The following is a 17,280-nucleotide window of genomic DNA, read 5'->3' as shown; positions in this document are numbered from 1 at the left end:
CGACGCGGGAGCACATCTGTGCTTTCATCCGTATTTCAAGTAGCTCTCCTCCTCCTCCTCGCGACGACAAAACCGAAACTTGCCATCCTTTCCAGGCATCATGGTGGACTCGCCAATGAGCGCGAGCTTCACAAGCGCCGGAATCCTCAACATCGACGATCAGCGCATCAAGTCGATCAGACCTCTGATCCCTCCCCAAATTCTCGTCGAAGACTTTCCGCTCACCTTGGCAGCATGTGAGACCGTCATCAACGGTCGCAAAGGGGCAGAAGCGATCATCAAGGGAGACGATGATCGTTTATTAGTTATCGTGGGACCTTGCTCGGTACACGACGTCAAGGCAGCCTTGGAATATTGCGACTTGCTAAAAGTCTACGCTGCCGAAGCGAGACAAGATTTGCATATCCTCATGAGGTACCGTTGGATGGCATTAGCATCGTCCAGTGACTATGCTGATCGACTTCATGGCACAGAGTCTATTTTGAAAAGGTACAGTCCTTTGAAATGCCTTCGTTGCCAACGTGACTTATATACGCTCCGCAACAACTAGCCACGGACGACTGTGGGATGGAAAGGACTCATCAACGATCCACAACTCAACGGCTCTTTCCAGATCAACAAGGGCCTTCGTCTGGCGCGAGGGCTTCTGCTCGAGATCGTGCGTTGCACGTTGCCAACACGCGTCTCGTCGTTCTGACCGTCTCTCTTTGCAGGCGAGTTCTGGTTTACCCACTGCTGTGGAATTCCTAGACACAATCTCGCCGCAGTATATTGCCGATCTAGTCAGTTGGGGCGCTATTGGCGCGCGAAGTCTGTCTTGCTTTGCTTGACGCGCATCAGTCGCTGACAAGAGCCGCAGCCACCGAATCACAAGTGCATCGAGAATTAGGTCCGTCAATCGAGTTGCTGCTTAGTTCCAGACTAACGAGCGAATGGCAGCATCGGGACTGTCGACGCCTATCGGCTTCAAAAACGGCACAGACGGATCTGTCGACATTGCAGTCGACGCCATACGTGCTTCCCGAGAAGGCCACGTCTTTCTCTCCGTCAGCAAACAAGGTCTCAGCGCCATCGTCGAAACGAACGGCAATCCTTACTCTCATATCATCCTGCGTGGAGCCAATTTTGGGCCGAATTACGAGAAAGAGCACGTTGCTTCAACTGCTGCCAAACTAGCAAAGGCGGGGTTGCCCCAAAGGATCATGATCGACTGCAGTCATGGTAATAGCAAGAAGCAACATCCTCGTCAGATTATCGTGGCGGAAGACATCGTCGCTCAACTTAGCTCGCCGGAAACGGCGCAAAACATCCTGGGCGTCATGATCGAGTCCAATCTCGTTGAGGGTATGCTCGCTGTCAAGTCCTATGATCACGCGCTAATGAAGCAACGCAGGCAAGCAAAATATACCCGCAGAAGGTCCAACGGGGCTCAAATACGGACAGTCAGTCACAGACGCGTGCTTGAATTGGCAAGACACCGTCAAAGTGCTCGACAATCTCCGTCGCGGCGTCAACATTCGAAGACAGCTTCGTCAGACCAACGGCCACACGCAGGACCCAGAGGCGCTTCTAGCTAAGCATCGTCCGCAAGAGCAAGATTTCAATGATCTATCGCAGCTGAACAGATCCTGATCTTTGTGTACTACTTTGTAATGCAGCGCCTGCTTGCTGGTGTCAGATGAAGTCATCAAGCGACTCATCCAAATCATCGTAAAGTGTCTGCGGCCTCTGATCAGCAGCCGATCGAAATTGTATATCTGCTATCTGACTAACCCTGGGTCTGAAGGGCCAAGCTTGGAAAGCCTCGGTGAGATGGAGAAGATGCTCCGGCGTCATCTGACGCGGCAGCATATTGGGATCGTACACATGGCCAGCAGCTATCATCTTTTGCTCGAGTATACCAGCGCCCGCCGCAATCGAGCTGTGATCTCTTCAGCCTGACCCGCATGCAGCAACGAAATAGCATACGGCAATGACTTTGTCCAAGGGGTATTGATCGTCGAGAACAATCTTCTGGCGATATATTCGTATGCCTCCCATACTCCTTCTGATGTTATAAGCGGTTCTTTGAGAGGTCGCAGGATTGCAGCGGCATGTTCTGGACTGTCGGCTGTATCTGATAGCACAGCGCGACCGCGAACGGCCAAGCCTGGCTTCAAGAGCGTTGGCTTCTCGACGGAGCAGATACACCTCAGCTGAGCTGCCAATTTGTGGTAATTTGGATCTCCAGGTTTCGCTTCCATCCTCTGACGTGTCCAAAATGTCAGCCTGGACAATCGAAGAATGAATCACAGACGGACAGAGAGCGTTGAGCTAGCAAGGAGGACGCCGATGTCGATTCGACCGTACCGATAAAGCCACATCTTGCTGACGATACAATGCAAGGCAGACGAGACGAACTTTTCGCAGTAAATGTTTACAGGCAACTGAAGTGCCACAAATACGTTTGCCGGCTCGTCTGCAAGCGCGGTTCAGTGAAGCGCAGAGCTTCAGGAATGTTTCTGACCTGATTCCCAAGGCTTGGGATCAACGTTGGCAAGCAAGCCTTGCGATTCGATGGTATCGTAGCTGTCCCAGTTCAGTGGCAGGCTTGCCTGGTGATGCCATTTGTCAAATTTTTTCGCGCCCGCCTGCTCAGCGTCAGCGTCAGCTGTAGATTGATTGTAGAGTTGAGCTACGCACGAGAAGACCAGGCTGAAAAGTCGGCATAACTTCCATTGTGATCACTTTGCGAATGACTTCGTGTGGTAGCTTTGCAATCTCTCTTGCGAGTACGCCATGGCCTGTGTGAGCTCGTCAGCTAGCTGCCGAGAGATGGATATGAGCTCGTAGCTGACCAGCGCAAGGAACAATGACGGTCAGATCGCGACGAGAGGGCAGATCCCAGATCTTTATGAGTTGTCGAGCAGCAGCCTCGTCGGCTACCTGCAGGCGTCGAGCATGGTAGAGGGGTGAACGGATCGGGCGAGCCCTGGGTTTACCACTAGCAGCTACTGGTGACGCCGCACTCGAGCTTGCCCGAGGGATGCTCTTGCGTCTAGCTGAGGAGGACGTTGTCGCCGCATTGGACTTGAGGCGTGCACCGAGCAGAGGAAAAGCGAGGTGCCGTTGGCGAGGGCTACAAGCTGCATTGCGAAGGGTCAGAGCTCTTGGTACGCTCTTGTAAGCCAGGTCGAGCCATGTCATGCACTCGAGGTCGATGACGCAATCTGAGTTGTCCCTGTCGTGGTGGTCGCCAAGATTTATTGGACGACGTCGTCGATGCCGTCACACCATCGGGGCAAAGGCACAGCCGCCAAACCTCACAGAGTTGCGAGACAGTCCAAGGGCAAGGAGAGAGACAGGACGAGCTACAACACCGATTCGCAAGGCTCACTCTTGCCCCAAAGAGACGATCAAGGTACCTCATCCTACTGATCTGCTGATCTTGCTCACGCATGACGCACAGATGGTACGACACATAGTCTAGAGACAAGACCCAACTCATGCAAAGGCATCGCAGGAGAAGAGGAAGACGATCATGCAATCAGACGGCCAGCCTTTCCCATCGCCATGTGGGTCCGTTCTCGTCTTTCAGCGACGATAGCAGAGCTCAGTAGGCGTCCGCAGGACTTTGATCATTGTGATCCTCGAAAGTGCTCTGGCAAGAAGCTCGCTCGACTAGGCCTGATGCGCGAGCTCAGACTCGGCCAAAGATTCCACGGCATCGTCATGAGGCACGCGACGTGCGCTTTGGCCAGATCACGAAGCTGACGTACTGGGGCAGTCCCAAGGGCACTCGACCTGTATCACCTGCAGATAGAGATATCGTGATCGAGTCTGGCGTCGCTGTCGTCGAGTGCTCCTGGGCACGCCTCGATGAGATACCGTTTGGCAAGATCAGGTCGCCTCATGAGCGCTTATGTCAGTGTGGCCGCTGGTGGCCGTGCGCAGGCTGACACTGTCCCCAGTGCCGTATCTGATCGCCGCTAATCCTGTCAATTATGGCAAGCGTACGCTGCTCGCAGATCCGTGCTCAGGACGGTAATTGACACGAGCGTGCAGCTTTCAAATTGACCTGCCTCGAGGCGATAGCGGCAGCGCTGTACATTGTCGACTGTGTAGACGAAGCCGAGCTCTTGTTGAGCAAGTTCAGCTGGGGCCATTCGTTCTTCGAGATCAATGGGTAAGTCGTCAAAAGCTCCTGCTGCAGATGAATGACGAGACAGAACAGTCCGCTACTGCTACGATACAAGACATGTCGTTCGGCAGACGAGATCAGTGCCATGCAAGAGAATATCACGAGCGAGATAGAAGCAGAGGCAGCGCAGCGAAGTCAGTCGTCTGTTCTGTCATCACCCCGTCTCTGGTGCTCATGCAAGGTTGCAGAGTCAGAAAACGGTCAAGTCGGGCTAGAGGACGATCTGCTCGTTGCGAACCCTAATCATGCTGCTTCGGCATGGCGACCACATCGCGAGCTCGATCTCGACTCTAGCGATTCAGATCAGTCGGATAGCCGTGAAGAACCCCAAAGCATGGAACAACTTCATCCAGAAGAAACTGTGGACACGCTCGGGAACACGGTCTAGGCTTTTCAGACGCGCCTCTATTGACATTGTCGCTTTGCCGATCGGCTCAAATTCAGATGTCAATCACCCTCCCGCGTGTTTGCTGCGCCTTGTTTGCTTGGCTTGGGATTTGGAGTGACGCACTGTGTGAATTGCTGTGTTGGTCGCCATCATCGTCGAGGCTAGCGCAGAGCTAGCAAGGGCCCGTGCGTAGAGGAAACGCGTGTTGAGGGTCAGCAACAGAGCTTTGCGTTCCTTTGACCCGAAACAGGGGAGACAGCGGCTGGGCCCCTCACCATTCTGGTTCGCTCTACTGCCACCCGGTGACGACGTCCTGCCTGACGATCGTCTGCTCCAGTGACGCTCACATTGACTGTCATTACGCTCAGCAAGACTTCAAGACCAGTCTACATTGGTTTGGGACAGCCAAGCACAGCATCGGCGACTTTTTCAGGCCTTTGTTGGTGCTGCTCGTCTTTCGACCTCTGCTGTCGTCTGACTGCAATTTGCTGCAGCATCGATAAGGCAAGATGAGTGCAGACGGCGCCAACGTCAACAAGTATGTGTCGGGCCTGCATTTCACAGCCTTGGCTTACGTCGCTCCTTGCACAGGTCGACTCAGACATTCACGACCGCGCTCGTCAGTCTTTGCAAGCTGTACAGGCGCACATGGCTGATGATTGACATTGTCAGGTACTCAATGCGGCCGTCGCAGCAGTCGAAATCGGCATCTTTGCCGTCATCCATGCTCGCTTCAAGAAGATCTATCGTCCTCGAACGTACTTGCCCCTGCCGTCCAAGCGAACGACGACAACTTTGGCCGACAGTCCCATAGGATGGATCATGGCCGTCATCAAGGCAGATCCCAAGCAGATCATTCATCATAACGGGCTCGACGCGTACATGTTCGTGCGCTTCCTGCGCATGATGCTCTGGATCTTCGTACCCGCCTGGATTCTCACCTGGGTCATCCTCTTGCCCGTCAATGCTGCCAACTCGGGCGGCACCCAGCAAGGCATCAACAAGCTCACCTTTGGCAATATCGGCCTTGGTGCGCAAAACCGATACGCTGCTCATTTGATCATTCTCTATATCATTACCTGTAAGCTTCGCCACAACTTTCAGCGGTTCGCTGCGCTGACACACTGTGATGTCCAGTCTGGATCTTCTATCTGATCAAACAAGAGCTCGCTGCCTTTATCCCCCTGCGCCAAGAATTCCTTACATCTGCAGATCACAAGCGATTGGCCATGTCGCGCACCGTTCTGCTTACCGGCATTCCCAATGAGATGCTCACCGTCGAGAAGCTCACTCAAGTCTGTAGCTACCTGCCCGGCGGCGTCAAGCAGATCTGGATCAATCGCGATCTCAAGGAACTGCCGGATTTCTATGATCGTCGTCAGAAAGCCTGCCAGAAGCTCGAAGCGGCAGAGACGAAGCTCTGTAAGCTTGCTGTGCAGAACAAGACGAAGCAGGAGAAGAAAGCAGCAAAGGCTGCCAAGAAGTCTGGCGAGCCTGCACCCTCGAATGGCTCCGAATCTCACCCGATGACCAACATGAACGCTGATGTGGAAGCGGACGCATCGATGGCCGCCAAATACGTCGAGCAGAAGCAGAGACCGACGTGCCGACCTAATTCGAAAATCCCTTGCTTCGGCGAGAAGAAAGACACCATCGAATGGGCCCGCGAAGAAATTGAGCTCTGTGAACGCGAACTCAGCGAGCGTCGTCCGCATTGGGATGACTTCACGCCGAAATCGTCGGCATTCATCCAGTTCAACTCGCAGATGGCAGCTCATTTCTTCGCCCAATGCTTGGCTCACGAACTGCCGTTGCGTATGGCGGGACGTCACATCGAAGTCGACCGCGAAGATGTCATCTGGTCCACACTCAACATGAATCCATACGAGCAGAAGATCCGCTACGTTCTCTCGTGGACGATGACGATCGGTCTCATCATCCTCTGGGCTATCCCCGTTGCTTTCGTATCTGCCATCTCAAATGTCAGCCAGCTCTGTCAGAAGGCATCCTGGCTCAGTTGGCTTTGCTCGCTGCCCGTCCCTATCAATGGCATTATTCAAGGCATCCTTCCACCAGTAGCTTTGGCTGTTCTGTTCATGCTGCTGCCGATCGTCCTGCGATTCTTTGCCATCTTCGAAGGCATTCCCCTCCACTCGCTCGTTGAGGTATCTCTCATGAAGCGCTACTTCATGTTCCTTGTCATCCACGGTGTATGCTAGCTTCCAGATACGTATACATCAGCAGCTGACAGGTAGTACAGTTCCTCGTCGTCACAGTTGCGTCTGGCTTGATCAACGCACTGCCGTCTCTCGGCAGCAATCCCGGCGGTGTCGTGTCTCTGCTTGCCAATAAGTACGTTCGCGGGCCTTGATATGTGCTCGGAGATTCATCGTGCCTTTTGCGTAGGCTCCCCGGCGCCAGCGTCTTCTTCTTGACTTATATCGTGCGTCTGCAATATCCACGCAAGCGCAACCGCTGACTTTGGCGCAGGTCACTACAACGCTCTCTGGCGCAGCAGGCGCGCTATTGCAGATCGTTCCCTTGATCCTCTACTATGTCAAGGTCAAGTTCCTCGCCTCGACCCCGCGCAGCGTCTACGGTCTGCAATACTCGATGGGCAGCGTTCAGTTCGGCACGCTTTGGCCAAATCAATCGCTCCTCATGGTCATCGCGCTCGCCTACTCGATCATCGCTCCCCTCGTTAATGGCTTTATATCCCTCGGTTTCGCGTTCACCTGGTTTGTCTTCAGTCAGTGTCGCTTGCTTTTCTCGCTTCAATACATCTGACATGCCGAGCAGAGTACCTATTCATCTGGGTTTACGACATGCCGAACCACATGGAGACGGGCGGCCGCTACTTCCCTCTCGCTATCCATCACATCTTCGTTGGCGTACGCTCATCGTCAATTCCTACTGGCTCGCTGCTGACGCGCTCTGCAGCTTTACATCGAAGAGCTCTGCCTTACAGGCTTGTGGTTCCTAGCACGCAATGACACTGGCGGCGTGTCTGCAATTCCGGAAGCAATCTTTGCAATCATCCTAATCGTCATCACTGTTCTATATCACACTATCCTCTTCTCAGGCTATGGCCCGCTCATCAATTACCTGCCGCTCTCCCTAGGTGGCTCGATCGAAGAGACCGAGAAGCTCATCGCTTCAGAGACCCAACAAGGCTATTCGAGCGATACCTCGGGCAAGGCCACCGATTCCAAGCCTTCCGCATTCTCAAACGTCAATGGCGATAATAAGACAACACCGTTGCACGCCGGAGCGGAGAAGCGAAATGGCTCGATCAAGGCAGACTCCTACAAGAGCGATGCCGACGAAGAGACTACTCGAGCATTCGATCACCCTGCTGCTTGGGTCAGACAGACACCGCTCTGGATTCCTAATGACACTCTTGGCATCGGCAAAGCGGAGATCGCTGCTGCAAACAAGCTCGGTATCGCCGCTTCAAGCGAAGGCGCTACGATGGATGCCAATGGCAAGTGTCACGTCTCTCGTTCGCCTCCCGGCGAGACTTGGGAAGAAGTCGAGGAGCAGAAGCAGCCCGAGAAGGTGCGCATACCGGTGTCGTGCAATGAATTGAGCTAACACAACACCTGCAGGTTCCTAATCGATCATGAATAATATCCGCCGCTTCCTTTCTATATACGTGGTCCGCAATGTTGCAGTCTGTCAGCAATGCTATCAGTAGACACGACAATGCATTTCTCGGGTACAGCCATAGGTCTACAACAGATCTCAAACAGTCGTTAATGCGTGGATTGCTTTTCCATAGAATTTTCTGATGCTGTACTGGTCGGTGAAGCGCGGCCCCAATTTTCGTCAGTCTCGTGTGAGAGCGTGTAATCGACAATGAAGAAGGAGACAAGCACGCCGATGAGGGCCATAGGTACACATGACAACCAGATCACTCTGATTGATTTTGCGAACGCGTCCTGGACTTGTGACTTCAATGGCTCGACACTGCACGGCGATGTCAGCCTAGATCTTCCGTGAGACGCTAGACTTACAGAGTGGGGATGATGGGTATGCTTGCATACGCTAGGTCGCCTGCTGCGCCGCCGCCGTTCTGGACAAGCTGATCGAGGAACGCTTCTGGCAAAGTGACGGGCAGCCTTGAAGAAAGGACTGTCCCTCCTATGACTATGCCAATGGTCTGTCCGATGTTTCGAATGTAAGTGCTGAAGCACATTGCGTGTCCATGTAGAGAAGGCGGTAGTGGTGACATGACGGGGAATGTCACAGCGCTGTAAAGCATCCCTAGTCCTGCGCCAACGACCAATGGCAGTCCAATCCAAAGCGCCGGTCTAGCGTCGTATGAGAGTAGGTATAAGACACCTGCGCCTGTAGCTGCTAATGCCCACCCAATGACATTGAGCCACCGGTATTTGCCTTGAATCATGACGAGCAAGCCAGTAATAATTGCAAAAGGTGCGACGGTAAATGAAAGTGGGAAGATCTGGATGCCGGACCGGATAGGCGAAGATCCTTTTGCGGATTGGAAGTATACTGGAAGGTAGTAGACTAGTGCGAGCGTGATGATAGCGTGCAGAAATGTGGCCAAGAATCCAATGGCAGATGTGAGATTGCTCAGGATCTTGAATGGGACGACGGGTTCCTTGATGAAAGCTCTTTCGATGCCGATTGAGATGACGATGCCCACGAGACCGAGCACGAGCGGTAAGAGCGTCTGATATGATCGCCAAGGATACTGACCGCCGCCAAAGGTCAGGCCTACAACGAATGACGACGTCGAGGCGATGATACAAAGATTGCCGAACCAATCTACGCGCGATAGCTTTTCGCGGAATGTGCCTGCTGGTCTGCGAAGGTTCATGAAGCAGATGACTAGCAACGCAGCAAATCCGCAGATCGGTATGTTCATGTAGAAAATCCATCGCCAATTCCTTTCTGCGAGGGAGCCAGCTATGACGGGCGAGATGACTGAAGCGAGCGCCCATTCTGCTCCAAAGATGGCGAAGAAGATCCCTCGTTCGCTCAGGGGTGATAGATCGACAATGAGGATCTCGCTGATGGCGAGGATGCCACCGCCGCCGGCGCCTTGTAAAGTGCGAGCAGCGATAAGCATCGTCATGTTCTGACTCGCGCCACAGAGTGCCGACCCAGCAGCGAACAGAAAGATGGCAGTGAGATAGGCAGCTCTTCGACCGAAGATCTGAGCTAAGCCGCCCATCCACGGCTTCTCTGCATGTCAGCTCGCGAAACGCAAGAATGAAGTAGACTCACGATAAAGGCAGTGCTCGACAAAGCGTACGCAGAACCGACCCAAGTGTAGTTGTCAGACTGTAAATCTCTCACAATGGTTGGCAAAGCAGTGCTGATTGCTGTCAGATCGATGGCCGAGACAAAGACGGAGACCATAATGGACATGATGATCGCCCAGAAGCGGGCGTCTTTCTTCGTATTGACGCCCTCGACATGTGGCGTGATCTGACCGACCGCAATGGCATCGCTCGGCATGACGGAGATGATCTCTTCGTGTACGGTGCCGTCTCTGCGCTCCTCAGTGCGTATTGTCTTGATCGTCGGCGGACGACGGTGCGAGTGTGCATATTCTGAGCCTTTGAGATCAGGACTTCTTGAGCGGATGATATGATGCGGCAAGGTGATGTGGAGCGTATCGAGCGATGCTCGGGGTTCTGGCTCTTCTTGCTCCTGCACGGAAGCGAGGCCATCCGACGACAGACGATTGACGGAGGGCGGGGAGGATGAGCGCATGCTGCTCCTCGAACGACGTCGTTCTAGCATGACGGGCTTGCGTCTGAAGGAGTCCAATAAGCCCATTGCTCACGACAGTGTCCGTAGAAGATGGAGGACGAAGGGATGAAGCCTGTCTGTCTGCATGACACAAATGCAATCAATGTCTTGGGCACGGAACAAAAACCAAACTGCTCGTGATCGGAAACACGCGTTAAAACACAGCGCGCAAAGCGGCCTAGCCCAGCGCTAAGCTGCAGATCTGCGGCTCGCATAGCTTCCATTCATTAGCGTAACGTCTCGGAAACAGTTAATAGCTCTGCATCGGCAATGACTGCACCGATTGAGCAAAGGACGAGACGCCAATCTTCCCCAGACTGCCCGTTCTCGGGCTCAGAGTATATTAGGGCGACTCCCGAGTCGGCATCCTCGTTCGACGTCCTTGACCGCTCCTCCGACTCGCGCAGAGTAGCTACAGAATGTCTGCAGCGGAGATGAAGGCAGGCGATCTGCTCGCGCGTGACGCCGGATCGACCAAGGGATGTCGTCTTTATCGTCCGCTCAGTCGATTGGCTGGCATCGCGTGAGTTGCCTCGTCAAAATGTCGATTCGTATGCTCATCGAGCTCTGCGCTTTTCTGCTAGATGCTATTTTTACTACTCCGAGATCGAGATCAGTGGCCTCGAGCATTTGCCAGGCGATGGCATTCCCACCGTCGTTGCCGCAGCTCATCCTGCCCAGCACGTCGATGCTTTCCTCATCGTCGGCAGGATCCCCATCAGAGCCAGGTCATTCTTCCGTCCAATCGCACGAGACAAGGAGTTCAGAAATAAGTCTCTACTCGGTTGGTTCCTTGAATCTGGCGGCTGTCTGCCCATCATGCGCCAATCGGACTATGAAGGGCAGCAGATCGGCGCAGCCAACGCAAAGCTGAACAGCCGTCTTATCGAAGAGCTGGGCAACGGTCAAGCCATCTTGCTCAGTCCTGAGGGCAGAACGCTCTATCAGCCACATATGGCATCTCTAAAGACTGGCATCGCGAGGACGGTGTCTGACACACTCACAGCGCATCGCGATGAGCCAGATTGGAAGGTGGTCATCGCGAACGTGTCGCTCTGTTACCTGCACCGCGAACGTTTCCGTAGCAAGGTTCTGCTCCGGTTTAATGAACCTATCATCCTGACACCTCGCACACATCCTGAGCTCATATGCAATGCCGAGACGGGAAAGCTTGACGATTTCGCCGGCGTACGTGCGTTGACAGAACTCATGGGCACGCGCATCAAGGAGGGCATGCTCGACCTCGATACTTGGGACACAACTCGTCAGGCCATCATCGCGCGGTCAATCTTGCAGCCCTTGGACGCTCCGCGACCTTCCTTGTCAGACTATGTGACGCAAGCGCAAAATATCGGCCTAGCTATCATGGACGCTGACTTCTACCACGATTCCGAAAATTCGGAGAAGAGCAGTCAGACCGGCAAATCGACGCCCAGCTCACCTATCGTGCCCACACTGGGCAAGGACTCGTCGCGAATGATCATATCCTTTTCCGAAAAGTCGATCGAATCTAGCGAAGAGGGAAGAAAGTCGATGCTACCCGATCAGCTCCTTGTGCGTGCTCTCTGTCCTTGCTCGCAGCCAAGCTGATTGAGGTGCAGAACTATCTCAATCGTCTCGAGGCTTTCGGCATCAATGATCACGACCTAATGCATGTCGCCACACAGCACAGTATATGGCTCTTGCTTCAGCTGCTGGTCAGGATCATCGTCACGCCTGTCATCGGTGCATTCGCAATACCAGCAACGATCCTGCTCGCGCCGATGTTCTTGATGTGCAGCTACAGCTGCGGCAAGATGGCAAAGGGCCGACCAAACTCGGAAGGCGAAGACTGCGTGCGTTTGATGCAGTCACGCGTCAGGGTAAGCTGTCGCTGGCTACGTCTCGAACGAAGCTGACGATTGTCGCGCAGATATTGGCGGGTTTCGTGGGATTGATCGTGTCATGGTTTCTGTGCCTGATAGTCCTCGTCGTGGTCGCCGTCACAGTCGATAAAGCGCATTGGGTCTGGCCAATCCTGTTGGTCGTGCCCGTCCTGCAATTCCTCAGTATCAAAGTCATCGAATTTTTCTACGCTTCGACTCGTACAGGTCTTGTCTTCTGCTACATCCTCACATCGAGACTACGTGGTTCGTCTGCGATACCAGAAATGCAAGCTGCTCGTACACAGCTACATACACAACTCCAGGCGCTCGTCAAAGCCTCGCCCTATGCAGCAAAATGCACGACCACATCACAACCTCGAGGAAAGGTCTGGCTGCTTAGGGATGCAATCTACCGCGTAGCTATAGGCCGCCAGCCCGACTGGAGCGACTGCCTCAGTCTTCACGACCAAACACGATACAAGTGAGACTCCAATGACGACCATGCTAGCTTGGACTGTACACATGCAATCATTAGGTGCTTGACGCTTTTTGAGGTCCCCAGTTGTCCAGAGGATTAGTGGGATACATTGCGAGGCCAAGCTGACTCATCAAGACAGTGTGTGTCTGCGGGTTCTTGTCGAAATTGACATCTACTGAAGGCGCGCTAGCAGCTGGCAAAGCCGCGTCGCGCCCGTTGCTATTAGAGGGACCGGCGTTGTCTGCTTCAAGTGGCAGTGAATCGCTTGCGGCCCGCGCGGCCACTTCTTCGACGGTCTTGCAGCCTGCCAGGAGGATGCGCGCCGGATTGCCTTCCTTGATGTTGCTGAGCTTGACAGGATGAGTCTCGATCCATTTGCGAATGATGGCGAGTAAGAAACTTCGCGGTGCGTCTGTCTTGAGCGATCCAGACGCGCAGTGACTGCGAGATGCCGAGTAGCCTGCGTTCAAGACAGCATTGCTGAGGCAGACGTCACAATCAGCTCAGAGTACGTTTGCTCACCGGCAGACTTACACGACGGAATTGAGAGGTGGCGCGCTGCAGTGATACATGCTTGCCAGCTTGCTCGGCGAGAAGTAGAACGGCGCGTCCAATTCGGCTTGTGCCACTTTCAGCATGCCGAGCATTCGCGCCTTTGTGGCGTAATGGTCGCCAGATTGCTCAACGTGATCTATGACAGCAGTGACGAAGCTCTTGTCGTGAAGCCTGCCCATCCACATTGGACCGGCGACATGATAGGTCTGCTTGCACTGATCGCACGTCGAATTTGTAGGAGGACCCGTTGCCGTGCCAAATGACAGCTGAGGTGCGCTGCCTTCTTTTCTGGTAGGCCTGCTATGAATCCGTCCCATCGGTTGAAAGTTTGGCGACTGGCAATAATTGCAGACATAAACAAGCGCTGTCGTGCTCGCCAACTGCTTGACTTTGATAGGTCCGCTCGCAACGCGTACGAAGACGCGCAGATAGTAGTCAATGGACAGCGAGAGCACAGGTTCTATGTGACGCCCGTAGCGGGCAGCCGATGATGAGATTGCGTGAAGCACAAGTCGCAGCGCCTGGTACGATTTCAGCACGCATTCCCTTGGCAGCAGGCACGACTGACAACTTCATGCGAGTATTCGGCTCGGGTCGGAGAACCTCCGTATAGCGAGAAACTGGACACATGTGAGCGAGGCAACAAAAGTCCGCGTTTGACGCACGTCTTCTCGGGATACCCACAGCCAGCGAGAACAGCGAGGTCAGTACAAGTGATGCAGAGCAGGCCATGATCAGCAACTGCCTGTACTGCGGCATCGATGAAAGGCGCTGCGCTGCCATATGGATCCAGGTCGATGACGTTATAGTTTCTCGTCTGCCGTTCGGCGTACATGATCGTACAGCAGTCGCCCTGTGACACTCTGACTTTTGCCTGTGACTTGACAGACGACGCTGATGCTTCCGGGATCTCGGCTGCAATGGTTTCCGCGGTCGGCTGCGTTTTGATGGGCCACCGCTTTTCCGCATCGTCCGGATCGCTTAGCTCGTTAAAGTCGGCGTTCATCTGGATGAGCTTGACTGCTTTGGGGCTCAGATCGTTCGCTTGTACCCATCTGATTGTGCTTTGATCAGCCTATCGTGATAAAAGGGGGGGGGGGTTTTCCACATACTTGAGGAGAGGCAGCTCGCGTGCATAGCGTATTGAGCGGAGGCCAGAAGCAGCGAGAGCTTCAAAGGCGGTAAACTTGTACGAATTCGGGTTAGGCTGAGCGGACGCTGGAGCATCCTCAGCTCCCACGCCGTCAGGTTCGTCTGCTGCGGCCTCCTCAATGTCAGTCTGACGTGACTCGCCAGCGGCTATCTCGGTCGCGTCATTGTCAAGCTTGCGGCGCTTTCCTTGGGCGTTGTCGTCCGCATTAGCGCCATTACGTTGGCGCTTATAAGCGCGTCGTGAGGATGCCTTCTCATGGCGCTCTGCTGCACGAATGCGGCTCCAGGTATCGATGCAAGCCACCGAAAGGTCTCTGTTGTACTCCTGAATGGGATTGATGAAGACTTCCTGTTCCTCCTCGCACTTGACTCGACTGTTGATCTTGCTAGTCGATGCTACTGCTTCTCCCGAGGGTATCACGCTTGCTGGGGCGGCACGAGGCAGCAAAATGACAGTGGAGCCTTCACCATGGAGAATGTAATTTGGAGGACAAGCCCGGCTGCCGGGCTGGAGTAGTCCCTCTCTTTGGATGATGGCCACCTTGCCTGTCGTTGCCGACTTGTTCCTGCCCATCTTGATGATCTTGCTCCAGCTCGGAAAGCTCGCTCGCATCCGCTGGAGCAACCCGTCGCGCTCGTCATTTTTTGACATTGAAAATCCACGACGATCAAGCGAACAAGCTTGTCCTGACATCATCGATGGGCGCCAATGCAAGCCCGTCCTAGCTCCGACTACGGCGAAGACGATCTTGACCTATCTGCTCTCGACTGGGACGCGTACGCTCACTGCCAGCCAAGCAGAGAGGCACGATCGGTGTCCGGTCAGATTGAGATCGAATACGAGCGTGACGATCTCGAGCCGAAAAGCGACGTTCTGCTAGACTTGCTAGGGGAGACAGGTCCAGCGTCAGACATGGCACTGCAGGCCACCAAGGAGGGAGCGAGACGATCACTCTTTGAGCGGTTCAGATCAAGAGGCAGTTTAAGCGCTACTGACTTTTCCGGCCCGTCCTGGTGCGAATATGCCTTCATGTGAGATCACTGTACTGTATAAGCATTGTCAAGGTCTGATGCGCGCACGGCAGCTATGGCATGCTCGGAAAACGCTGGTTACCTGTCGCAGAACGTCCAACGTCTATCATCACCCAGCAAGGCAATACAGTCAAGATCGACCAAAAACAGACTGTGCGCCAACAAAAGTAGGACTCCATTCTGGCATGGCATAGCACACTGATGCATTCGCCTGTAGGATCCTTGATGCAGGCGTTGCGACTCATCTGAAGCTCGAACGGAAAGTTCACCCCGAAGTCGTCAAGATTGAAACGACGAGCAAAGTCGATGCGATCGCATTGAAATTATACAGACTTATCGCAGCACTAGATTCCCTGCTAAGAAATGGTCACACGCGCGAGTTCCCACTGTTCGGTCGGCTGGACAATTTCATCGTTCTTGGCGTGGCGGACGAGATCAAACGCGAACCAATCTTGAAACACACCACAAAGACTGGCACGAAGCGCAAGGGCAGGAGATCAGATTCGTCTGCACAGCAAGACAGGACGTTGCACCAGTTCTTCTCACTGCAAGCAAAGCCGGAGGACAAGCCTGCCGCGCCGCCTGTACCTACCCATCGCTGCCTACTGACAGATACCAAGACGCGCGCGAAGAGTACCGCGCTCCCGGCTGAGCCAATCAGAAAGGCGTCAGAAATGCAGCTCATGATTTATAAGAGGCTCTTCGACGAGCTCAGAGACGACAAGATGCCTTGGGACGACTACCTTGCACTGTTCAGGCTAGAGCGCGAGTCCGCCTTCAGTGAAGAATTTGGCAGAGACATGAACGCTCTGATTGGCTCTGCTGTCGAGACCGAAGCTCTCCAACGAGCAAAGACGCTAGGCGATCTCATCAATTGTATACGGATCTACTTTGGCCAGCTGGAGCCGATCGACCCAAAGCTGCAGCTCATCTACTGCTTGCGCCAGGCTCTGGATTCACCTGCCTCCAGTCCTGCTCCTGAGGAGCCGGAGATGCTAGCGAAACGACCTCGCACGAGAGCGCAAGCAGCGGAAGCGCAGCTCTCTTCCGCTGAACCACCCATCGCTAGGTCGAAAATGAGCACTTCGGTGGGCAAAGAGATTGGCCGTCATACATTCAAATACGACGCGGACAGACTGCAGGCGCTCCTGTGCGATAGAGGTCAATTCTGGCGGTCGGAGAGGGAACCGAGAGGCGTCAGTATCGAAGAAACGAGGAAATGTCACTATTGCGAGTTTTACAATGACTGCGAATGGCGCAATGCACAGGCAGAGAGACTGACTGCCGATATCAGGAGTGCGAAAGCCGAAGCTGAGCGCAAGAGAGCACAAGTCATCGCCGATGCGGCGCTCCAGAGGCAAACGGATGCAGAGACCCGGGCGGCAGAAGAGGCAATTCTGTTGGAGCATGAGCTGGTCCGCACGACCGCAGCAGCTGTATCGACTACGTGATTTTTTGTATGTTGCTCGACTGTGCACCATGTGTCGCACCTTCAATGTATCACTTGAACGCGTCTCGGTGACTTCGCGCTTAGCGATCGGGAAATTCGGACTTTGCCGGACGTTTGCCCGCCAGGGCGCGTTTGCCGTCCGATGCAGCAGATATTGACTTGGCTTGAAGCCTAATACAGGCAGGCTTGTCAAATGCCCGCCATCTCACCTGCTACCAGCCATCTTTGTCTCCCTCCTTCGCGGACTGTTGTGCAACTTTCCCACCACTGGCAAGTTGATGCAATCCAAGTACCAAGGCGACAAATGTACTGCCAGACCGACACTTATCAATGACCCTGGCCCGCCTCTGAGTCTGCCATGTGTCGCAGCATGGGGATCACGCGTCTCTCGTGAGA

The 17,280-nt window shown here is 54.2% G+C and overlaps 7 protein-coding genes across 7 annotated transcripts; 4 read left to right on the top strand and 3 right to left on the bottom strand.

Moving 5' to 3' along the window:
- The first annotated feature begins 53 nt into the window (after window positions 1–53).
- On the top strand, window positions 54–2,101 carry L969DRAFT_86787 (uncharacterized protein). Its single transcript, XM_014713267.1, has 9 exons — window positions 54–414; window positions 474–489; window positions 551–658; window positions 714–810; window positions 860–889; window positions 940–1,344; window positions 1,394–1,719; window positions 1,774–1,921; window positions 1,969–2,101. The coding sequence occupies exons 1-7, from the start codon at window positions 101–103 to the stop codon at window positions 1,630–1,632; spliced, it is 1,209 nt and encodes a 402-aa protein (XP_014568753.1). The 5' UTR covers window positions 54–100; the 3' UTR covers window positions 1,633–1,719; window positions 1,774–1,921; window positions 1,969–2,101.
- L969DRAFT_93982 (uncharacterized protein) lies at window positions 1,675–3,186 on the bottom strand (the record flags this gene model as incomplete). The annotated part of the gene is made up of 7 exons (XM_014713266.1): window positions 1,675–1,719; window positions 1,774–1,921; window positions 1,969–2,246; window positions 2,301–2,458; window positions 2,507–2,630; window positions 2,683–2,783; window positions 2,838–3,186. The coding sequence occupies 7 exons, from the start codon at window positions 3,184–3,186 to the stop codon at window positions 1,675–1,677; spliced, it is 1,203 nt and encodes a 400-aa protein (XP_014568752.1).
- Window positions 3,187–3,261: 75 nt separating this feature from the next.
- L969DRAFT_93981 (uncharacterized protein) lies at window positions 3,262–8,194 on the top strand (the record flags this gene model as incomplete). Its single annotated transcript, XM_014713265.1, has 21 exons — window positions 3,262–3,400; window positions 3,449–3,558; window positions 3,610–3,716; window positions 3,767–3,903; window positions 3,951–3,992; window positions 4,045–4,165; window positions 4,214–4,314; window positions 4,369–4,562; window positions 4,734–4,753; window positions 4,819–4,850; window positions 4,906–4,962; window positions 5,073–5,106; window positions 5,160–5,187; window positions 5,241–5,649; window positions 5,706–6,778; window positions 6,829–6,920; window positions 6,975–7,011; window positions 7,059–7,317; window positions 7,368–7,459; window positions 7,509–8,126; window positions 8,177–8,194. The coding sequence occupies 21 exons, from the start codon at window positions 3,262–3,264 to the stop codon at window positions 8,192–8,194; spliced, it is 3,720 nt and encodes a 1,239-aa protein (XP_014568751.1).
- A 62-nt stretch (window positions 8,195–8,256) lies between these two features.
- L969DRAFT_86783 (uncharacterized protein) lies at window positions 8,257–10,458 on the bottom strand. Its single transcript, XM_014713264.1, has 3 exons — window positions 9,822–10,458; window positions 8,585–9,774; window positions 8,257–8,537 (listed from the first exon to the last, which is right to left on the bottom strand). Exons 1-3 carry the CDS (start codon window positions 10,377–10,379, stop codon window positions 8,324–8,326), a joined length of 1,962 nt encoding a protein of 653 aa, XP_014568750.1. The 5' UTR covers window positions 10,380–10,458; the 3' UTR covers window positions 8,257–8,323.
- A 313-nt stretch (window positions 10,459–10,771) lies between these two features.
- Window positions 10,772–12,702, top strand: L969DRAFT_102873 (uncharacterized protein; the record flags this gene model as incomplete). The annotated part of the gene is made up of 4 exons (XM_014713263.1): window positions 10,772–10,875; window positions 10,937–11,906; window positions 11,954–12,214; window positions 12,265–12,702. The coding sequence occupies 4 exons, from the start codon at window positions 10,772–10,774 to the stop codon at window positions 12,700–12,702; spliced, it is 1,773 nt and encodes a 590-aa protein (XP_014568749.1).
- Window positions 12,703–12,748: 46 nt separating this feature from the next.
- Window positions 12,749–14,976, bottom strand: L969DRAFT_48089 (uncharacterized protein; the record flags this gene model as incomplete). Its single annotated transcript, XM_014713262.1, has 5 exons — window positions 12,749–13,175; window positions 13,230–13,771; window positions 13,819–13,870; window positions 13,916–14,305; window positions 14,363–14,976. The coding sequence occupies 5 exons, from the start codon at window positions 14,974–14,976 to the stop codon at window positions 12,749–12,751; spliced, it is 2,025 nt and encodes a 674-aa protein (XP_014568748.1).
- A 92-nt stretch (window positions 14,977–15,068) lies between these two features.
- Window positions 15,069–16,959, top strand: L969DRAFT_23380 (uncharacterized protein). Its single transcript, XM_014712911.1, has 3 exons — window positions 15,069–15,434; window positions 15,488–15,601; window positions 15,652–16,959. The coding sequence occupies exons 1-3, from the start codon at window positions 15,112–15,114 to the stop codon at window positions 16,883–16,885; spliced, it is 1,671 nt and encodes a 556-aa protein (XP_014568397.1). The 5' UTR covers window positions 15,069–15,111; the 3' UTR covers window positions 16,886–16,959.
- The last annotated feature ends 321 nt before the right edge of the window (window positions 16,960–17,280 follow it).

The sequence above is a fragment of the Mixia osmundae genome (assembly GCF_000708205.1).
Source record: "Mixia osmundae IAM 14324 unplaced genomic scaffold scaffold_4, whole genome shotgun sequence".
Lineage (NCBI taxonomy): Eukaryota > Fungi > Basidiomycota > Mixiomycetes > Mixiales > Mixiaceae > Mixia > Mixia osmundae.
The sequence above is the reverse complement of the archived record's forward strand: the minus strand, read 5'-3'. Positions and strand labels throughout refer to the sequence as shown.

What these genes read in the sequence shown, in the direction of transcription:
- L969DRAFT_23380 (XM_014712911.1), top strand. Translation starts at nt 15,112, where the DNA reads ATGCAAGCCCGTCCTAGCTCCGACTACGGCGAAGACGATCTTGACCTA. An exon ending in TGGTGCGAATATGCCTTCAT is followed by an intron (nt 15,435 to 15,487) that starts GTGAGATCACTG and finishes CGCGCACGGCAG; the next exon opens with CTATGGCATGCTCGGAAAAC. An exon ending in CAGACTGTGCGCCAACAAAA is followed by an intron (nt 15,602 to 15,651) that starts GTAGGACTCCAT and finishes ATTCGCCTGTAG; the next exon opens with GATCCTTGATGCAGGCGTTG.
- L969DRAFT_86787 (XM_014713267.1), top strand. Translation starts at nt 101, where the DNA reads ATGGTGGACTCGCCAATGAGCGCGAGCTTCACAAGCGCCGGAATCCTC. An exon ending in GAGGGCTTCTGCTCGAGATC is followed by an intron (nt 659 to 713) that starts GTGCGTTGCACG and finishes CTCTCTTTGCAG; the next exon opens with GCGAGTTCTGGTTTACCCAC. An exon ending in ACAAGTGCATCGAGAATTAG is followed by an intron (nt 890 to 939) that starts GTCCGTCAATCG and finishes AGCGAATGGCAG; the next exon opens with CATCGGGACTGTCGACGCCT.
- L969DRAFT_86783 (XM_014713264.1), bottom strand. Translation starts at nt 10,379, where the DNA reads ATGGGCTTATTGGACTCCTTCAGACGCAAGCCCGTCATGCTAGAACGA. An exon ending in TGTCGAGCACTGCCTTTATC is followed by an intron (nt 9,775 to 9,821) that starts GTGAGTCTACTT and finishes CATGCAGAGAAG; the next exon opens with CCGTGGATGGGCGGCTTAGC. An exon ending in ATACCCATCATCCCCACTCT is followed by an intron (nt 8,538 to 8,584) that starts GTAAGTCTAGCG and finishes ATCGCCGTGCAG; the next exon opens with TGTCGAGCCATTGAAGTCAC.